At 42.9% G+C, this 17,102-nt stretch overlaps 1 protein-coding gene across 1 annotated transcript in view; it reads right to left on the bottom strand.

The window, feature by feature from the left end:
- LOC311132962 (PHD finger protein 14-like) overlaps window positions 1-17,102 on the bottom strand; it is a 91,656-nt gene that overhangs the window by 22,842 nt on the left and 51,712 nt on the right. The window contains exon 19 of the mRNA XM_084166356.1: window positions 12,735-12,852. Coding sequence (XP_084022482.1) covers window positions 12,735-12,852 — 118 coding nt within the window. The remainder of the gene's footprint in view (window positions 1-12,734; window positions 12,853-17,102) is intronic.

Here is a 17,102-nt window from a genome sequence, read left to right as displayed (position 1 = left end):
GGAAGCTGAAAGGTCAAATATACTGTTTATGTTTTCTACTGCCAAGATTACACCTTCACTATTACAGTGTAACGTTTTGTCCAGGATCTAAAAAGGTTTGAATTTGTTGTTGCCTAATAGTTTTTTGGTAGATTTATACACTACTTTCCTTCCATCTATAGCATTTCTTAATATTATGCAATTCCTTTGGCTTTGATGCCTCATGATTGAGTATTGCTCTGTTCAAGTAGACTGTGATTTTGCTGTGATCTGATATGGGTGTCAGTGGGCTGACTGTGAAAGCTCACTCTCGGGGTTGAGGTCAGCGATAAAGTAATCTACAGTACTACTGCCAAGGGATGAGCTGTAGGTGTACCTACCATAGGAGTCCCCTCGAAGCCTACCATTGACTATGTACAGACCCAGCGTGCGACAGAGCTGCAGGAGTTGTGACCCGTTTTTGTTGGTTGTTTTGTCATAGTTGTGTCTAGGGGGGCATATTTGGGAGGGAATGCTGTCACCTCCGGGTAGGTGTTTGTCCCCCTGTGTTCTAAGAGTGTCAGGTTCTTGTCCAGTTCTGGCATTTAGGTCGCCACGGACTAGTACATGTCCCTGTGCCTGGAAATGGTTGATCTCCCTCTCTAGAATGGAGAAGCTGTCATCGTTAAAGTATGGGGATTCTATTGGGGGGATATACAGTTGAAGTCGGAAGTATACATACACTTAGGTTGGAGTCACTAAAACTCGTTTTTTCAACCACTACACAAATTTCTTGTTAACAAACTATAGTTTTGGCAAATCGGTTAGGACATCTACTTTGTGCATGACACAAGTAATTTTTCCAACAATTGTTTACAGACAGATTATTTCATTTATAATTCACTGTATCACAATTCCAGTGGGTCAGAAATGTACATACACTAAGTTGACTGTGCCTTTAAACAGCTTGGAAAATTCCAGAAAATTATGTCATGGCTTTAGAAGCTTCTGATAGGCTAATTTACATAATTTGAGTCAATTGGAGGTGTACCTGTGGATGTACTTCAAGGCCTACCTTCAAACTCAGTGCCTCTTTGCTTGACATCATGGGAAAATCAAAAGAAATCAGCCGAGACCTCAGAATTTTATTTTTAGACCTCCACAAGTCTGGTTCATCCTTCGGAGCAATTTCCAAACGCCTGAAGGTACCACATTCATCTGTACAAACAATAGTACACAAGTATAAACACCATGGGACCACGCAGCCGTCATACCGCTCAGGAAGGAGACGCGTTCTGTCTCCTAGAGATGAACGTACTTTGGTGCGAAAAGTGCAAATCATTCCCTGAATAACAGCATAGGACCTTGTGAAGATGCTGGAGGAAACAGGTACAAAAGTATCTATATCCACAGTAAAACGAGTCCTATATCGACATAACCTGAAAGGCCGCTCAGCAAGGAAGAAGCCACTGCTCCAAAACCGCCATAAAAAAGCCAGACTACTGTTTGCAACTGCACATGGGGACAAAGATCGTACTTTTTGGAGAAATGTCCTCTGGTCTGATGAAACAAAAATAGAACTGTTTGGCCATAATGACCATCGTTATATTTGGAGGAAAAAGGGGGTGCTTGCCAGCCGAAGAACACCATCCCAACCATGAAGCACGGGGGTGGCAGCATCATGCTGTGGGGGTGCTTTGCTGCAGGACTGGTGCACTTCACAAAATAGATGGCATCATTAGGAAGGAAAATTATGTGGATATATTGAAGCAACATCTCAAGACATCAGTCAGGAAGTTAAAGCTTGGTCGCAAATGGGTCTTCCAAATGGACAATGACCCCAAGCATACTTCCAAAGTTGTGGCAAAATGGCTTAAGGACAACAAAGTCAAGGTATTGGAGTGGCCATCACAAAGCCCTGACCTCAATCCTATAGAAAATATGTGGGCAGAACTGAAAAAGTATGTGCGAGCAAGGAGGCATACAATCCTGACTCAGTTACACCAGCTCTGTCAGGAGGAATGGGCCAAAATTCTCCCAACTTATTGTGGGAAGCTTGTGGAAGGCTACCCGAAATGTTTGACCCAAGTTAAACAATTTAAAGGCAATGCTACCAAATAATAATTGAGTGTATGTAAACTTCTGACCCACTGGGAATGTGATTAAATAAATAAAAGCTGAAATAAATCATTCTCTCTACTATTATTCTGACATTTCACATTCTTAAAATAAAGTGGTGATCCTAACTGACCTAAGACAGGGAATTTTTACTAGGATTAAATGTCAGGAATTGTGAAAAACTGAGTTTAAATGTATTTGGCTAAGGTGTATGTAAACTTCCGATTTCAACTGTAGGTAGCACACAAGGACACTTTTCACTGTTGAGATAATGTCCTTATTAATTTCTAGCCAGATGTACAATGTTCCTGTTTTGACTAATTTAATAGTGTGTGTTAGGTCTGCTCTATACTCTCTATGAAGACTATTATATTATCAACAGGAGAGTATAGTCTCTCTCTCTCTCTCCCTATGAAGACTATTATGTTATCAACAGGAGAGTATAGTCGTTCTCTCTCTCTATGAAAACTATTATATTATCAACAGGATAGTATAGTCTCTCTCTACCTCTTTAGACTATTGTCATGACTCTCCCTGGGTGAGGATCAAAGGCCTCACATCAGCTTGGCAAATGGCCGACAACAACCAGACCCTCTTACCCACAGGGGGACTGTGCCGGTCTTGACACCTTAATACTGCCATAAATTAGAGAGGAGAATCTATCTCTGGCACTAGTATGGTGAAAGGGATGCCTTTGTTTCAGATACTTTTTGCCGCCCAAAAACTTAAACATCCAACAATGAACATTGGGACAATATATTTCAACATCCAAACGTTGGGAATGAGGAGAAATGGAATATGGAAAATTAATGTCTATTTTGTGATGTCATTAAAAATGGTATAAAGGCGTTATAAGGAAAACATTGTGACTTGAAGAGCTTTAATAATAATAATATGCCATTTAGCAGACGCTTTTATCCAAAGCGACTTACAGTCATGCGTGCATACATTTTTTGTGTATGGGTGGTCCCGGGGATCGAACCCACTACCTTGGCGTTACAAGCGCCGTGCTCTACCAGCTGAGCTACTGTGGATATCAGGCTTACATCCTTTCCTTGGGTAGAAAATATCAAGGAGGAAGACAATGTTTTCGTGAAGATAGGAATGTGATTTTAGCTTTCTAACAAAATCATAGTGATGATAATACTTTTGCCTTGTAACTAGCCACGCCCGAGGAAGCTCAGAGAGCGTGTCAGTATGACGGAAACATCCCTCTTTACCAGAGTGCATAAAAGATTGAGATAAGAATTATCAGATCAGACTAGACGGACCTCAAGCTGCAGCTTTTGTCCATATTGGTCCCGACCCTAAAAATCAACATGAGGTGAAGACGACAAAGTTGCCTCCACTAACAATCAATGTTACGGCTGAGTAGCTGTTCTAAGTACTGTAACTAAGAAGATGAATTTAAGTGTGACCATCCTGTTACTCTCTTCAAGCCATCGTCTACTACACTGCTCTCATCACCCCACAGGGGATCATCGACACGGCTGATTAGCCGTCCTCAGAAGACCACTTCCAGAACGTGGGAAAGTAAACAGACAACTAAGAGGAAGGACATTGTGACCTCTTGTGGACAATCTGAGCCTTACATCTAAAAGGCCATCCGAAAGAGAAGGCCCAATCGACCCTTCCCACGAAGGCCTGGGTCCAACAGAGATACACGACGAAGACCTCCAACACGTAAATACATGCTTTGCTTTTCCTCCCAAACGGGCAGCAGTTTGGGGGAAAGTATTAGGATTACTGTGAGCATAGGTCCATGTGTATCCAAGTGTTTTCTCTCTCTCTAACTCGCCATCTTTTGTAACAAGTGTCATATTGTGTTAGTCCACCTAGGGACCTGTTTTCATTGTATTAAGTTTCTAATCCCTACCTATACCGTGTACGTGTTTGCATCTTGTGTTATCATTTTTAATTAGTTAGTAAATAAATAATTAAATCAATTTGTGTGGTACGGAATGATCAGTAAGACCCGGGTTCGTGCAGACTTAAAGAGCCTACGACTTTCAGAATGAGACTGATATGAGGAAAATGATTAATAAATTACTGTTAAATGATAAGAGATATCTAGATATCTTTAGAGTTAATTCGGGAAATGGTAACTCGTTTTAACAACTTTTCTCGAGGTGCCCCAAATTCCTAATGAGTTAATTGTAACATGATTAATTTCATCTAGTAACAATGAAACATAGTAGGTAATTATTCATTAAATAATAGTCATCACAATAATGAAAGTCACGTCACAATTATAATATAAACAGGAAGGTACAGTTTCTCTCTCTATGAAGACTATTATATTATAAACATGAGTTCTCTCTCTCTCTTTCTCTCTCTCTCTCAGTTAGCCCTGGCCAAAGGACCTTAGTTGCACCAACATCTCAATTAGCTGGAGCCATGTGTGAGTGCATAGAGAGAAAACTCCCTCCATACTCAATGTCACCTTTACATTGCTGATAAGGTAGCTTTATTAATAATGCATTGTCTGTCTGGAGAGGTACATATGCTGAAGAGGGAGCGAGAGAGAGAGGGAGAGAGAGATGCTAGGGAGGGAGGGAGAGAGAGAGAGGGGCTAGCTACTTTCCCGCAGTCTTCCTGTCATCTGGAGTGCCCATACAATGCTGTTTGCTCCTACTTTACCTTTGCGTAGCCTGGTCAAATGTTTTAGCCACAAAATTGTTCAGCAGTTGAGTTGTGTTTGATTTTCACTTGCATATAAATCTAGCCAATTTTGAAAAAGGCCATTATCAAAAGAATAACTAAACAACATTTTGTTCTAATAAAACAGCGTTGCAAAGAGGTTAGACGCTGTATCAGCAGGTCTCAGAGAGTGGTGGCATGTCCAATCTTCTGTGTCTGAGTGTCTGCTGCTCCCACAGTCTGTATTACAGAGAGTATACATCCAGTATGTAATGGAGGTGGTCCTGGGAGCGGAGTATACATGCAGTATGTAGTGGAGGTGGTCCTGGGAGCTGAGTATACATCCAGTATGTAGTGGAGGTGGTCCTGGGGGCTGAGTATACATGCAGTATGTAGTGGAGGTGGTCCTGGGAGCTGAGTATACATCCAGTATGTAGTGGAGGTGGTCCTGGGAGCTGAGTATACATCCAGTATGTAGTGGAGGTGGTCCTGGGAGCTGAGTATACATCCAGTATGTAGTGGAGGTGGTCCTGGGGGCTGAGTATACATCCAGTATGTAGTGGAGGTGGTCCTGGGGGCTGAGTATACATCCAGTATGTAGTGGAGGTGGTCCTGGGGGCTGAGTATACATCCAGTATGTAGTGGAGGTGGTCCTGGGGGCTGAGTATACATCCAGTATGTAGTGGAGGTGGTCCTGGGGGCTGAGTGGCCACCACGTAACACGGTTATTATGTAGTCTCAGAACATCTCAGGGAGTGGTGGCATAGTCCCACTTTCTTCCCATCTTCATGGTCTGCTCTAGTCTGAGTGTGTTAGACATGTAACCTAGCCTACAGTAGGGGGTCCTAGTGAAGTGGCCACCATGCAACAGGGTTATTATGCCGTCTCAGCACATATCAGATAGTGGTGGCGTCTGAGAGTCTATTACTTCATGGCCATCCAGCATGTACTGTACTGTAGGAGGTCCCTGTAGTGAAGTGGCCACCATGTAACAGGGTTATTAAACTTGGCTCCTGAGTAATGGTCCTATAGAGGTGGTCAATGGGGACCCCAGCAGAACAGCAATCACAGATCACACAACGCTGTTTACTCTCTGCAAATTGGCCCCTGAGAGGGGCGGCCGGGGGCCCGTGGGCGGCGGGCTAGTTAAAGTGATGGAGGTGACTTCTGATCATTGATTTTCTCTCCGTCTTCAGTTCAGCTTCTATCCCAGCCTACCCGGCCACCACTGGGCCGCAGACCATTGCTACTGCAGGTCCCACGGTCGAGTTTAACCGTCCCCTCTCACCTTTAAATCATATAAACTTTGGTTAAACCTGGGCTGATTATCATGCTTTAGCCACTTGGCTGGATTGAGAACGAGTGGCTTGTTGAGGCTGATTGATCTGGTCAGTATTTAAGGCATGCAGATGCCCTTACAGAGGGAAAAGAGAGAATAGTGTAGGGATCATGCACTAGTATAGGGGCTTCTGGTTTTCACCTGTGCTAGACCAAGGTAATAGATTGACATTCAAACTGAGGGAGAAAGGATTCTCAATAGAAAGATCAATAGAACACTAACAGATTTTTTTGGGGGGGATCTAAAACCTGATCTGATGTTAGTTGGTGAAAAATTGTCCCTCCATCTCCTCCCATCTCTCATATCAGACGTCATTCCCTCCCATGAGTAATGATCCCCATCTTTCTTTCAGTTTGTGACACCTCATTAAGTTAATTAGGCTAACTTAATTAGCTACTTTCACAGGTCAAGCTGTGAAGCCTCCTGATTGATGGGCCTGTGTGTAAAAGGTAATCATCCTCCGAATTGGGTAGAACATCAAAACAACACCCAAACGCATATTAACTACAACCCTGTAAACAATTACAAAACACTTAGGGTGGGTCCCAAATGGTACCCTATTCTAATAGTTCACTATTTTTGGACCAGGGCACGCATAGAGAATAGGGTGGCATTTTGATTGACTAATAAACTGCATCGAAAAGCACATTAACTGCAACCCCGGTAAACAACGTCAAAACACTAGACTAGGCCCGATCATATAACTGCTCATATCATCCAATGAAACGCAAACACAGTAACGCACACACACGAAACCACCAACGTTGATTTCTTAAACACACAAGTAGTGTTAAACTTCAAAATCACGCTAGGAACTAGGAACTTCACAAAAAAAGTGCCTTTTTGCACTTGGTCGTTTCTTGGCCTTCAAAGAACGGAAGAAAAAACAACATAACTCTTTCACGGACAGTAATTGCAAGAGTTTGAAGTCTTTTGATGACAAGAAAAGTCTAAAGTGTATCTAAAGAAGCTCTGCCCACACACTAACCCACCCTCCATCCGCTGCAAAGCATTTCAACTGCTTTAACTGCTGCCTGGGCAACTTAAAGCTGCTGGCATTTCAAAGCCCACAACCCCCTCTCCTCTCCACATCTCCAGGCCCGATACATTACAGAAGTGTCTAACGAGAGAGCAGGCAGGCAGGCGGGTAGAGCTGCAGCCACGGACACGATGCAGAGTGTAAAATAAAGCTTTAAACAAGCCCCTCTCGGCACCACGGCGGCCAAGTAACGGGCTCTGGAATTAAAGGCCATCCGTATATGACGGATGACTGTCAGTTTATTAATGGGATCTATTGGGCCAGTACCTGGGGTGACAGGGGGAGGCAGGGATTTAGGGATGTGGCCTTGGTCAGGCCACAGGTTTATCTAAGCCAGGCAGGCAGGGAGAAACAGAGCCTCCGTAATGAACTCCTGGCTGTCTAATAAATAATTTTATTGCCCTGGCCTAGCAACACGCACGCACGCTCACACACACAATCACACACACACACATAAATGTGTGTGACTGCTGACACCAACGAGCACATTCCTACACACAACCGTAAACTGACAGACTGTTCTTTTTTCTCCACTCCTAGTTTCAAGACGCGGGGAAAGACAATTCATAATACAAAACCATGTAATAATACAAACAGAGACATTACAGTATTAATGAAGAGAGACAAACACTCTGATACACAGAGAGAGGATGGATGGAAGTTAAAGAGGATGACCACAATATCATGGACCAAACTCATCAAGTGAAATCTTGCTACTACTTCTACCCAATGTTTGGATCAGGCTAACAGTTCACAGGCTTATATGTGTGCTTTATTCAAAAGACAGTGAAGACATGAACAGGGTGCAATGCACTGTCAAACAAATATTTGTTGTTTGAACTAAAAAAAGACAAGTTAAAAAGTTGCATCAACTATTTCAAGCTTAATCAACTTAAAATACTGTGTAACCTCAACTTACATCCACTTTACTTTGACTCACTGGCTGGCTCCTGTGTCCCTACTCCCAACCTACCCACGGTCTCTCCTTCAGGTGCATTCTTCCTTCCTTAATTAAGCTCCTTCCACTCAGCTACCAGTCAATCAGGGCGGGACAGATAACGAGTCAAATTCCACTTTGCAGCACGTTCTGATCATCTAGCTAGAGCTCCGTCTTCCTCCCCCACTGTCAGACCAACAGGCTGTCCCAGCTGTGTGTGACCGACTGACCCACCCCCACTGGCTCCTCTCCTCTCCTCTCACAGGTAAATCACAGTCAAGACATTTGGTCAGGTATGATTCAGCTGCACTTAAAGTTGGCATTTAAAGCAACATTCCTTTCCCACAGGCACAAGCGATTCACAGCACGCAGCAGTGGCTTGGCATTTACAAGCTGCATATTATATAATAATATATATAATAACTTTCCTTAAATACTGCTCTCATCTCCCAGAATACAAAGTCGAGGCAATTATCTCATACACTCACTTCCGCCCATTACTGACTTAAAACCTGAAAACATTTATCAAAAATAGGAAATTGTGGCATTCGTACAAACAAGCTGAATGTACAGTACCAGTCAAAAGTTTGGACACACCTACTCATTCAAGGGTTTTTCATTATTTTTACTAGTTTCTACATTGTAGAATAATAGTGAAGACATCAAAACTATGAAATAACACATATGGAATCATGTAGTAACCAAAGAAGTATATTTTATATTTGAGATTCTTCAAATAGCCACCCTTTGCCTTGATGACAGCTTTTCACACTATTGGCATTCTCTCATCCAGCTTCACCTGAAATGCTTTTCCAACAGTTTTGAAGGAGTTCCCACATATGCTGAGCACTTGTTGGCTGCTTTTCCTTCACTCTGCCGTCCAACTCATCCCAAACCATCTCAATTGGGTTGAGGTCAGGGGATTGTGGAGGCCAGGTCATCTGATGCAGCACTCCATCACTCTCCTTCTTGGTAAAATAGCCCTTACACAGCCTGGAGGTGTGTTGGGTCATTGTCCTGTTAAAAAACAAATTACAGTCCCACTAAGCCCAAACCAGATGGGATGGCGTATCGCTGCAGAATGCTGTGGTAGCCATGCTGGTTAAGTGTGCCTTGAATTATGAATAAATTATAAATAAATCACAGACAGTGTCACCAGCAAAGCACCCCCAAACCATAACACCTCCTCCTCCATGCTTTATGGTGGGAACTAGACATGCGGAGATCATCCGTTCACCTACACCGCGTCTCACAAACCAAAAAAAATCAAAAATCTCAAATTTGGACTCCAGACCAAAGGAGAAATTTCCACCGGTCTAATGTCCATTGCTCGTGTTTCTTGGCCCAAGCAGGTCTCTTCTTCTTATTGGTGTCCTTTAGTAGTGGTTTCTTTGCAGCAATTCGACCATGAAGGCCTGATTCACACAGTCCCCTCTGAACAGTTGATGTTGAGATGTGTCTGTGACTTGAATTCCGTGAAGCATTTATTTGGGCTGCAATTTCTGAGGCTGGTAACTCTAATTAACTTATCCTCTGCAGCAGAGATAACTCTGGGTCTTCCATTGCAGTGGCGGTCCTCATGAGAGCCAGTTTCATCATAGCGCTTGATGGTTTTTGCGACTGCACTTGAAGAAACCTTCAAAGTTCTTGAAATGTTCCCTATTGACTGACCTTCATGTCTTAAAGTAATGATGGACAGTCGTTTCTCTTTGCTTATTTGAGCTGTTCCACCTGCTAATTTAAATGCATTCCAGGTGACTACCTCATGAAGCTGGTTGAGAGAATGCCTAGAGTAATGCAAAGCTGTCATCAAGGCAAATGGTGGCTATTTGAAGAATCTCAAATCTCAAATATATTTTGATTTGTTTAACACTTTTTTGGTTACTACATGATTCCATATGTGTTATTTCATAGTGTTGATGTCTTCACCATTGTTCTACAATGTAGAAAATAGTATAAATAAAGGAAAACCCTTGAATGAGTAGGTGTGTCCAAACTTTTGACTGGTACTGTATGTAATGATTGTGAGATGTTTTGACAAACACTTACCATACACTGTTGCTCAGACTTGGATTCTCATTAATACTCAATTAAACAAATGGAAATTGCTAAAAGTTTGACTCTTCAGCTATTGTCGATATAGTTTGGTTTTAGAAAAAAAATAAACATAGTCATTTATCAGACGCTCTTATCCAGAGCGACTTAAAGGAGTATTTAGAGTTAAGTGCCTTGCTCAAAAGGACAGACAGATGTTTCACCTAGTCGGCTCAGGGATTCGTACCAGCGTCCTTTCGGTTACTAGCCCAACGGTCTTAATCGCTAGGCTACCTGCCACTCAAATCTATTCAGTAACAAGAAACAGCCACATTACATTATATATCCATCAACATTGCTAAGATAAAAGGCTATCTCAGTAGTATTGTAGCAACAGAGAGGCCCTTTGCTCCACTAGGACCTAATGGAATAAGTCAACTAAGTCAGTGTGGACTAGTTCAGCAGTTGGACTGAGGGAGACAGACACTTGTTAACTGCTGTAGATCTAGAGAGACAACGCTGTCTGCTGAAGAGGAGCAGAGTAAAAGTCCCCTCTACTAACTCCACTACTGTCTGCTGAAGAGGAGCAGAGTAAAAGTCCCCTCTACTAACTCCACTACTGTCTGCTGAAGAGGAGCAGAGTAAAAGTCCCCTCTACTAACTCCACTACTGTCTGCTGAAGAGGAGCAGAGTAAAAGTCCCCTCTACTAACTCCACTACTGTCTGCTAAAGAGGAGCAGAGTAAAAGTCCCCTCTACTAACTCCACTACTGTCTGCTAAAGAGGAGCAGAGTAAAAGTCCCCTCTACTAACTCCACTACTGTCTGCTGAAGAGGAGCAGAGTAAAAGTCCCCTCTACTAACTCCACTACTGTCTGCTAAAGAGGAGCAGAGTAAAAGTCCCCTCTACTAACCCCACTACTGTCTGCTGAAGAGGAGCAGAGTAAAAGTCCCCTCTACTAACTCCACTACTCAACCCTGCTCACGTAGCTCTCCTCCCGTCACTACAGACATGTTGTCTGCTTTGGGGCACAGAGGTAGTCTCCACCACCAGGGTTTACACAGTGATGTAGAGAGGTGGGAGGGAGGGAAGTGGAGGACGGGGGAGGATGGGGAATGAGGGGACAAGATACTCCGGGAGATGAAACGTGTGTGTAACGAGAAAGAGGGCAGGTCTGTGTGTGTTTGTTCCATTCCGTCAGTGTGTTTGTTGCAATGTGTTTGTTTTTATGTGTTTATGTGTGTTTGTTCCAATGTGCGTTTGGTGTGTGTGTTGCACGGGGGTGATTAAAGAGGATTGGGTCTGGTCCTGGGGGTCTCTGGGGGACTCTTTGCTCTCTCTCTCTCAGCAGGCTGCCAGCAGCAGCACATTTAAAAAGCAAAGACTTGTGCCCCCCTTCCCTTTCCATCCCTTTCCCTTCTTTTCCAGCTTTCACCACTTAAAAGCTCCTTTCCATTGTGTTCGTGTGTGTTTCTTCCAGTGAGTGTGTGTCCCCTCCTAAAGCCTCTGTTCAGACCAACACACTCCACACAAAATAACAGCAGGATAGTGCTCAGAGTCTTTCTTCACCCCCTTTGACTAACACTAGGCCTATTTACACCAGTGCAGTAGACACAGGCAGTATATTATGGTCTGTAATGCTCTCAACATGGCTCTTTATTATCAGAGTTCAGCTCTACGTATGAAAATGTTTTTCATTTCTATATATGCTTACATGCTTTGTAAAAATAATTTGGGTTATATTAATGTGTATTATCTCTTCGTGAAACAGCATGGCACTCTGATTGAACTACACAGCTACGAGAACAATTTACAGTCCGCTATCTAACATTTTAACTGAGCTTTAACCTTTACATTTTGCCTGTAATTTATTGTATCATTCCCAGCATGCAGCGTTTTCAGTATGGCTCAGGCTTTTATGTTTCTCTTCCTCCTTCTGCAACATCAATTAACCCACATTTTCCACGCACACAGAGCCAATAGGAATGTCCTTTCCCGGAGAAATTGAAATGCGCTTTACATTGATCAACTTAATTAGGTTCACAAGCTGCTGCACGCTACCCTTGATTACAATGTAATTCAATAAAAAAAACATTATTTCTAATGCAAACGGAGGAAAAAATGAAAAAGCGCTTCTGGTGGGACTTGCCATTTTCAGTTAGGGACATTTCAAATGAAAATGGATGGAAATGTAGCAGTACCTCTTCAGGAGGTATCTATGAGGAGACTGGTATTGGTGGCGGCCATTTTGGCTCGCTGTCAGGTTTGGTTTCAAGGTAAAAAAGACACAGAGACGCGTGCTTCTGCTGCAGATGCTGGAGCTGTCATGTCATACTAACTACACCCTGTCGCTCACAGAGATAGCCCAGCCCTGTGCTGAATGGATCCAGGAAGCAGATCGGGAAATTTAAGCGAAGCCATGGCTGTTGTCCATGCTCGACTCTTACCACTTCAAACACGCTTCTTTCCCTTTGATCCTTAATACCCATATAACTATAGATTTCCTTGTAAGAATTGTTGTAGGTTAATATTCAGCTGTTTAACTGCTGCTTCAATAATGTGATGCCAAAAGATGTCATCACCACCACCCAGTGTGCCTACTCATGCCAACCACGCACACACACACACACACACACACACACACACACACACACACACACACACACACACCTTGGAGGAGGATGTGTCACACTCCTGGCAGATCCAGCCGTATCCTGTCTGCTTGGGAGACTTCTTCAGGGGAGGGTCCAGACAGCCAAAGTGGTAGCACAGACAACACTCATCACACCTACAGGAGAGAGGAGAGGTGGGGCAGGTGTTACATACAGTGGAACACACATGCAGGCACGCACAAACACAAACACGCACACACACAAAGTTCCAATATAACAGAGTATTCATCAATGGAAGCTTGTCTAACATCAGACATGTACAGTGCAGTATCCCTCAGCGCAGTTGCCTTGGGCCGTTAATCTTCTCTATTTTTACAAATGATTTGCCACTTGTCTTACAAGAAGCTAAAATGACTATGTACGCTGATGATTTCACACTCTACCCCAGTGGTTCCCAACCAGGGGTACTAGGACCCCTGGAGGTACTTGACCTATCCACAGGGGGTACTTGAGAAGACTGTAAAATGTATATGAGGGGGTAGTTCAGGGGTAAAATTCAGTTGGTGGTACAGTAACTGAAAATATTTGGGAACTACTGCTCTACACATCAGCCAGTGAGCTCAATGAGACTCTTAGCAAGAGTTACAGTCAGTGTCAGAATGGGTAATTAACAGTAAACTGGACTTAAACGTATCGAAAACCAAAATAATTGTATTTAGTTCAAAGCATTCTCTTAAACCTCAACTGGAGTTGTGCATGAAGGGTGTGACCATTGAACAAGTTGAAGAAGCTGAGCTCCTAGGAGTAACATTGGATGGTCAGTTATCATGGTCAAGTCATATTGACAAAGTTGTTGTGAAGATGGGGAGAGGTATGTCTTATTTATTTATTACATTTTTTACCCCCTTTTTCTCCCCAATTTCGTGATATCCAATTGCCATCCAATTACGATCTTGTCTCATCGCTGCAACTCCCCAACGGGCTCGGGAGAGGCGAAGGTCGAGTCATGCATCCTCCGAAACAGGACCCGCCAAACCGCGCTTCTTAACACCCGCCCGCTTAACCCGGAAGCCAGCTGCACCAATGTGTCGGAGGAAACACTGTTCAACTGACGACCGAAGTCAGCCTGCAGGCGCCCGGCCCGCCACAAGGAGTCACTAGAGTGCGATGAGCCAAGTAAAGCCCCCCTGGCCAAACCCTCCTCTAACCCGGACGAAGCTGGTCCAATTGTGCGCCGCCTGGGATTGAACCTGTGTCTGTAGTGACGTGAGGCCCCAAGAGGTATGTCTTTTTTTTTAAAAATACAAATAAATCTGAATTTTTGACACAAAGATCAACATTGCTAGTTGTTCATGCTTTGATCTTGTCCCATCTTGATTACTGTCCAGTAATATGGTCAGGTGGAACAAAGAAAGACCTAGTAAAGCTGCAGTTGGCTCAAAACAAAGCAGCAAGCTTTGCCCTTAACTGCACACACAGAACTAACATGAACAACATGCATGGTAGTCTTTCATGGTTGAGGAGAAATTGACTACTTCTCTTCAAGTCTTTTTAAGAAACCTTTGTGTGTTGAAAATGCCTAACCACTTGTATAATCTATTTGCATACACTTCAAACAGACATGCATACCCCACCAGACACGCCACTATGGGTTTCTTCACTGTACCCAAACCAAAAACAGATTTAATGCGTCGCTCATAGAGCCATGTCATCGTGGAATGCTCTGCCAACAGAGTTTACTCAGGCAAAAAACAATTTAGCTTTAAAACACAGATAAAAAACATATTGTATCACAGCGCCTCTCCTCTTTCTAAAGATCTAATTTAACTGTACTGTATATAAGAATATGAATATGTATCTTGGTGTCTTTCCTATATATAACTCTTATTACACTTTTTATTTTTAATGTAATATCTTATGTTGTTCTTGTCTATAACTGTTCTGTACTTTGTCATGTATTTGTATGTTTTATGTGGACCTACAGTGGGGAAAAAAAGTATTTAGTCAGCCACCAATTGTGCAAGTTCTCCCACTTAAAAAGATGAGAGAGGCCTGTAATTTTAATCATAGGTACACGTCAACTATGACAGACAAATTGAGAATTTCTTTTCCAGAAAATCACATTGTAGGATTTTTTATGAATTTATTTGCAAATTATTGTGGAAAATAAGTATTTGGTCACCTACAAACAAGCAAGATTTCTGGCTCTCACAGACCTGTAACAACTTCTTTAAGAGGCTCCTCTGTCCTCCACTTGTTATCAGTATAAAAGACACCTGTCCACAACCTCAAACAGTCACACTCCAAACTCCACTATGGCCAAGACCAAAGAGCTGTCAAAGGACACCAGAAACAAAATTGTAGACCTGCACCAGGCTGGGAAGACTGAATCTGCAATAGGTAAGCAGCTTGGTTTGAAGAAATCAACTGTGGGAGCAATTATTAGGAAATGGAAGACATACAAGACCACTGATAATCTCCCTCGATCTGGGGCTCCACGCAAGATCTCACCCCGTGGGGTCAAAATGATCACAAGAACGGTGAGCAAAAATCCCAGAACCACACGGGGGGACCTAGTGAATGACCTGCAGAGAGCTGGGACCAAAGTAACAAAGCCTACCATCAGTAACACACTACGCCGCTAGGGACTCAAATCCTGCAGTGCCAGACGTGTCCCCCTGCTTAAGCCAGTACATGTCCAGGCCCGTCTGAAGTTTGCTAGAGTGCATTTGGATGATCCAGAAGAGGATTGGGAGAATGTCATATGGTCAGATGAAACCAAAATAGAACTTTTTGGTAAAAACTCAACTCGTCGTGTTTGGAGGACAAAGAATGCTGAGTTGCATCCAAAGAACACCATACCTACTGTGAAGCATGGGGGTGGAAACATCATGCTTTGGGGCTGTTTTTCTGCAAAGGGACCAGGACGACTGATCCGTGTAAAGGAAAGAATGAATGGGGCCATGTATCGTGAGATTTTGAGTGAAAACCTCCTTCCATCAGCAAGGGCATTGAAGATGAAACGTGGCTGGCTCTTTCAGCATGACAATGATCCCAAACACACCGCCCGGGCAACGAAGGAGTGGCTTCGTAAGAAGCATTTCAAGGTCCTGAAGTGGCCTAGCCAGTCTCCAGATCTAATATCTCCAGAAATACTTATTTCCCTCATTAAAATGCAAATCAATTTATAACATTTTTGACATGCGTTTTTCTGGATTTTGTTGTTGTTATTCTGTCTCTCGCTGTTCAAATAAACCTACCATTAAAATTATAGACTGATCATGTCTTTGTCAGTGGGCAAACGTACAAAATCAGCAGGGGATCAAATACTTTTTTCCCTCACTGTAGCTGCTGCTGAGTAGCTGTTGCATATGCAGTAGCTAATGGGGATCCTAATAAACTAAACTAAACTAAACACACTAAGAATGACAGATGATGACAGGGCAGGTAGTTGTCAGGGAGCAGATGCTAATGACATCAAAACACACTGTTATTACTCCTTCCCTTGACCTTACACAGGTGTCATACTATGAGCATAGCTTGGCTAGCCAGATAGCTGTATCATTACACAAGCCTGTTAACCATCCTTAAATGTTACTACCACGGTGTCCTTGGGTTAGACAACAGGGTTTCACAATCTTACAATACAGCCAGTAAAAAACAAAATATGAATATTGACTATCGCACATATCAATATGGTTTTTAGATAATGGTTTTGGTCATTAGTCCATATCTCACAGTACTGTAGTGGGAAGAAATTGATCATTCATCATATCAATATTCTGAATATAATAAATACAGTAAAGATTGTAAAGTAGGTGTGTGTGTGTGTTCTGTATATGTGTGTGTACCTGAGGGAGTCTTTCTGTGTTGGAAATGAGACTACTAAAACTAAAAAATTTAGCATTCATGATATTCAATTGGTTGAGCCTGAATGCCCTTCAGTCCAACTCTCCCCTCCCCCTTCTCTCCCTCCCTCCATCCTCTCCTTCCAGTCCATGATTAACTAATTATGTCCTAATCAATGTGGGAGATTCTGATTCTTCAATGGAAATCTGATCAACCAGATTGCAGCCCAGGGAGGTCAATCTGTTCTCTCGCCCCATGTCTATAACGGGAGGAGGAGAGGGGGAGAGAAGGAAGGAAGGGAGGGAGAAGGAGAAACACATAGGATGAAGACCAAGATCGATGCCTGTAGCTCAAATTTCTGAGCAAATGTCTCATGGAAATCTATGCATGATTTAGGCTACGTGAAAGTCCAATAGACATGATTGTATTTTAAGTTTAGGATAGAGAGACTGTAACACAACAACATAGAGAACCAGAGAGAACAGCACTCAGGTCCTGAGAGAAAAACATAGCCAGACTGGTATTTAAGTCCCAGTGAAGTTGTGATGACGACAGGTGAAGTTGCGGAGGGTTGAAT

This window comes from Coregonus lavaretus (genome assembly GCF_964263955.1).
Source record: "Coregonus lavaretus genome assembly, chromosome: 7".
Taxonomy (NCBI): Eukaryota; Metazoa; Chordata; class Actinopteri; order Salmoniformes; family Salmonidae; genus Coregonus; species Coregonus lavaretus.
The sequence above is the reverse complement of the archived record's forward strand: the minus strand, read 5'-3'. Positions and strand labels throughout refer to the sequence as shown.